The sequence below is a fragment of the Alosa sapidissima genome, chromosome 24 (genome assembly GCF_018492685.1).
Source record: "Alosa sapidissima isolate fAloSap1 chromosome 24, fAloSap1.pri, whole genome shotgun sequence".
Lineage (NCBI taxonomy): Eukaryota > Metazoa > Chordata > Actinopteri > Clupeiformes > Clupeidae > Alosa > Alosa sapidissima.
This window is the reverse complement of record NC_055980.1, coordinates 30,008,585-30,014,075: the sequence shown is the minus strand read 5'-3', so window position 1 is coordinate 30,014,075 and position 5,491 is coordinate 30,008,585. Positions and strand designations below refer to the sequence as shown.

At 42.1% G+C, this 5,491-nt stretch overlaps 1 protein-coding gene across 1 annotated transcript; it reads right to left on the bottom strand.

The window, feature by feature from the left end:
• Positions 1-264: 264 nt before the first annotated feature.
• LOC121700773 lies at positions 265-4,190 on the bottom strand. Its single transcript, XM_042083981.1, has 2 exons — positions 3,486-4,190; positions 265-1,046 (listed from the first exon to the last, which is right to left on the bottom strand). Exons 1-2 carry the CDS (start codon positions 3,916-3,918, stop codon positions 265-267), a joined length of 1,215 nt encoding a protein of 404 aa, XP_041939915.1. The 5' UTR covers positions 3,919-4,190.
• Positions 4,191-5,491: the final 1,301 nt, after the last annotated feature.

Genomic DNA, 5,491 nt, shown 5'->3' with positions numbered 1-5,491 from the left:
TTGAAGCTTCTCTGCGCCTTCACGCACTCTTTTGTAGCTGACTTGTAATCAAAAGCCTTCCAGTCTGTGCCGTAAATGTACACATTACCAAACTGCTGCATGGTATTCTTGTGGCAGGAGAATTGTGTCGATCCTTCTGATTTTCTGCTCAATCCTGCCAAAAACTATCTGCGGGGAGATAGCTGTGCCCCCTGACTGGAAATGTGTGCTCGATGCAAAGATTGGGGAAGGTTTGCCTTAGCTCCATGAGCATGGAGACCATGGTCATATTTTTGTTTTGTCCATAGCACGAGTCACTGAAGAGCCGAAGCCCCTTGGATCTGCGAATTTGGCAAGGCGAACTGTGAAGCAGTCATTCAAAGCAGATGCAATCATGTTGCTGTCCTTGGGACCCTGATTTTCTTGCCACACATAGAGATGGACATCCTCTTTTGGCTGCCGACTATTCTCTCCATGGTGTCTTACAACACCAAACAGGTAGAGATATAGCTGACGAGAGTAGTAGGCCTGCCCTATTGGAGTTTTGGGAAGAATCAGATTCTGCATCATGTCAAAGCAGACAGACACAGAATCCTTCGCAACTCTGCCTAGTAGGTCATAGAAAACACGAGCTCTACGACGATGCAAAATTAATGATGCAGATTCTATCTGCCTCTCTGCTTCTGTCATATTCGGATCTGTGATTCTGAATTTGTATTTGGCACAATCAGAACATGCATCTGTTGCTGGGTGGCCGAAGCCAAGATTTAAATTTTTGGCAAAAACAGAGTAGTAGAGGGAGTAGCTTGTGTGTGCGTGGTTTAGAGCCTCAAAGAGCTCATGCATCTTGCGCACACTGAGGTCAGCTGGCAGATACCTGCGCCCAGGTGCTCCCCTCCGCCCATAGTGGCTGGCCCTGCACGTGAAGGTCTTGATGTGATTTATGATCAGTTGCCTTCTACTGTCGTTCCCCTCGATGTTTCTCGCACCACCTCTTCTCTCCGGACGAGCCTCTGCAGTCTCAGCATAATACTGGGCAACCCGGGAGGCCCGGTCTTTGCTGATTCCTGTGGTAAAGTGAAGGTAAATTAATGAATTAGATCGACTTCAATGTAAAACCAACATGCATACACATCATTACACACACTATACACATAGTCCAGTACAGAATCAACTTAAAACACTTCTCTTGATGTTCCAAGTAGCCTAGTTTTAGCCAAGTAGTCTGGAGCATTGTCTCGCAACCTTTTTTGACACCCAATAATGTAGATTTCGCACTCACACACATGCGCGCGCGCACACACACTCACACACACACTGCACCACTGCTCTGCTCTGCTGACGACACGTGACACACACACACACACACACATCCCAAACTTCCCCTTCCCCATACTCCCTAGACCAGGGGTGGGGAACCTTTTTCATTCTGTAGGATCCCTAAATAGAACTTCATTGTATTGCAAATGTCATTTCTTTACAAAATATGTCATTTCATGTGAAGCTGCACAACATTAAAATTATACCGGGGACCGGCCCTCGAAACATAGGTTCCCCACCCCTGCCCTAACCCATACCGGAAGGATTATTGGTGCTTCACTCCCCTCCCTGAAGGACATTTACACCACCCACCTCACCCGCAAGGCGACCAAAATTGTGAGTGATTCAAGTCACCCCGCTCACAATCTGTTTGATCTACTGCCCTCTGGGAAGAGGTACAGAAGCCTGCGCTCCCGCACTACCAGACTCACCAACAGCTTCATACACCAAGCTGTAAGGATGCTGAACTCTCTCCCTCCTCTCCCCCCTCCACCCTCAGCTACATAACATCCTGGACATTGGACCCACAATGGCCGCCTGCACTACTCCACTTGCACACTTGTACACTTTACAACTTGTTGTTGTTGTCCTGAAAACACAACACTTCTGCTGCTCTTACATAACTTGCACCACTATGCCACTTTCTTTCTTACTTAGGTCAAACAGAACTACCCAAGCCTTTTATTGGCCTGACTTTGCACTAGTATTTTATTGACTGTCTATGCACAATTTCAACCAAATTTTGCTGCTCTTATTTTTTCATTATTATATGTGCCCTCTTATTTACTTATTTACTTACTTTTTTGTTTACTTGAATGTTATGTTTGTCTGTGGACTTAAATTGGTAAAATATGTCTTGTCTTCACCGTGGGATAGTGAGAAACGTAATTTCGATCTCTTTGTATGTCTGGAACATGTGAAGAAATTCCCTATTTCCTATAGAATTGATTTTAAGGTTATGTTAACTACTTACAAAGCTCTGAATGGCATAGCACCTTCATATATCTCTGAGCTTTTAATATCTTATCAACCACAAAGGAAACTTAGATCATCCAATTCTAATCTTTTAATCGTACCCAAAGTGCTCCACAAACAAAGTGGAGAAGCTGCGTTTATCCATTATGCCCCCAAACTATGGAACACCCTGCCTCTGTACATCAAGCAGGCGAGTTCAGTAAATATTTTTAAAAAAGATCTGAAAACATACCTGTACAGGAAAGCTTTTAGTTAACTCATCTTATCCTGTAGACTACTTTTTCAGATTATTCTACATCTGCTGCTATTGGAGGGCGCAGCCAGCCAGAAGCAGATGGGCTCCCCCTATTAAGTCAGGTTCTGCTCAAGGTTTCTTCCTGGAATATGGGAGTTTTTCCTTGCCACAGTTGCCATATGGCGTGCTTGTGGGGGGTAAGAGGGTTAAGGCTGCCAGTCTTATGACGTAATTTTCTATATTTTTGATATGTTGCTGAGTGGATCATAAACAGCAAAGAAAAGTGATTGATAATGACTGACTGACTATTATTGTGTTACATGCTTCAAATGTAAAGCACTTTGAGCTGCATTCTGTGTATGAAAGGTGCTATACAAATAAAGCTTTATTATAAGAAATTGACAATAAAGCTGACTTTGACTTTGACTTTGATACCGCCCCCTCTGCCACCAACACCACTTTAAAGCCTCTCTCACACACACACACGTTCCCTTTACCACACCTCTTCCCCTTGCTTCCCTTAACACCACTTTAAAGCCTCCTGGACTGTCACCAAATAAACAAACACACACACACACACAGTGTGTGTGTGCACTCCCCCCTGCCCCTTGATTCCTTCCCTGAACACCGCTTTACAGCCCCAGTCTCCTCCACTATCCACATCAGACAAGCAGATAAACACACACACACACACCTTCCTACTACATTTCATAAAGCGTCTGACCAGTAGCACCAGTAAGACATGAACACTTCCACCCCTGGAGTTTACAAACAGTTAGCACCGCTTTGTCTAGAAATGGCTTTAGCCATCCACTACACAAATAAAGGGTTGTGTATCATCATTACTTTTCTCTGATAAGTAGCCAAGAAACAATCCTTCTAATAGTATGAAACATGACGCCCATCAGTGTAACTACAAAGGAAAATCACATACAAAACGGATTTCAACTATTCCAAACATGAAAACTGTACTCACCCAAAACTGACAGGAATGTGGCCTTGCAAACTGGCAATTTGTTGGGGTGCTCATCCCACAGCAGGCTGTATTTCACTGTGACATTCCTCCCCTTCTGTCGGTTTTCGTCGTTCTGACGCTGCCGTTTTACCTCAGATACGCTCATCAGGTGAAGAAGTGCCGCGTCCTGTTCCACCTTATTAGGTTTGTCATGAAACTTCTGAAAATTCATGACAAGGTTATCGGGTGTCAATCTATCTGCTTGGCAAAAGCATTTAGCTGAGGTGTGTTTACATCCAATGGTGGGGATCCGTCCTCCACCAGAGTAGCGTATCTTTTTAGTTTGTTGACGTTCGTGGTTGTCTTCGTTTAAACGCCGTCGTCTTCCACCTGGCGTGGGCTTAACAGCTTCTTCGGACCGATCAAAAGTGTTTATCACAGTCAACACATCCATTTTTCCGACGTATTTAATTCACACTGACAATGTTTACCTCACGCCTCACGCACACCTCACACATGACAGCTATTCGAAGACTCTGATTGGCCGAGAGAATATGTCGCACTATGACCCGAAACGAGTGTAGCGCCTGTCGCGGTTTGGACTAAAACGACACCTTTCAGTACAATTTAAACAGGGATATGTAGCGATTTGGTTAGAAACATTTATGGAGCAGTGAGTAGGCTCGGTATACAACAGAATGACGTGACAAACTAATTTTTTTTAAAAATGGCGTTTATCGCGTTTTGGAAAAGAGCTCTTCATATATATATATATATATATATATGTACCCCCCCCCCACACACACACACACACCCACACACCCTATAATACATCCTTCATTTTTTTGGAAGTCTAAGTGGAGTCTCAAGTCTTTGAGCATCCAATCAATCCTCAGATAGATAGACAGACAGACAGATAGATAGATAGTTAGACAGATAGATAGATAGAGACAGACAGACAGACAGACAGATAGATATATAGACAGATAGATAGATAGACAGACAGATAGATAGATAGACAGATAGGTAGATACTTTATTGATTCCCAGGCGCAGCGCCGCCTCTAGAATTCAAGCTGCTGTTGCAAAAACGTTTCCTAATTTAAAAAAACACGCAAGTGAACTTCAGGAACAGCTGCCGTTTGTTCAGGTTTGATGTCAACAAATAATAGTAAGCTAACGTTGAAGGCGCAGTCAGGGATTCCACAGGAGATCACGCTTGTTTGTGTTTATGTTTAAGTTTATTAGCAGATGCAATTTTGTGCAAAAAAACGTAGCCTACATTATGTTAACCAAGGAACCAAATTAAACACGCCAGCGAGATCGCTCGCCCCTACCTTCAGTAGCCTATTCCCAGATAAATCCACGCATTGTTTTGTTTGTGTTTGTTATACAGTCAATGCTTTCAAGCCCTGTGTTGCTAAAATACCTAGGCTGTGAAACTAAGGTCTAGTTAGCCTATTGGTGGGTTTAACTGAATTTGAGTAATAGGATACGCAACCATTTACATCTGGAGATAGTTTGTAATTCCTGTAGAGCTCACCAAAATCATAGAAATGATACAAGACACTTATCTCCTATAGTCCAAGATAGATTTTCTTCGAGTTGTTAGGCTTTTGAGCATTTATTTTACCAAATGACATTGAAAACACAATTCATTTTATCCACATATCTTTATGCACCATGCACAACAACGCTACTAACAGTTAGCTTAAAACCGTGAGAATCATCAAGCCTCACAAACCGTCACTTTGTTATTGTATGATGTATCGTAAATAAATAAATGTTATTATATAAATAAATGTCTTAACTTATGCACAGCATTGTACATTCTAAATAGTAATAGTTTGTACAGTGGCCTGTGATTAAGCTTTATTTTTTGTAATTAATTGTAAATATTATTTTTCTGTTGTGTGTGTTGTGCCATTTCATTTTTGTTTCATTTCAATTTCTAATAATAATGTAAGTAATTACTAATAATGTAAATGAAAAAGGTGAAAGAAAAACATGACTTCCTACAATCAACAG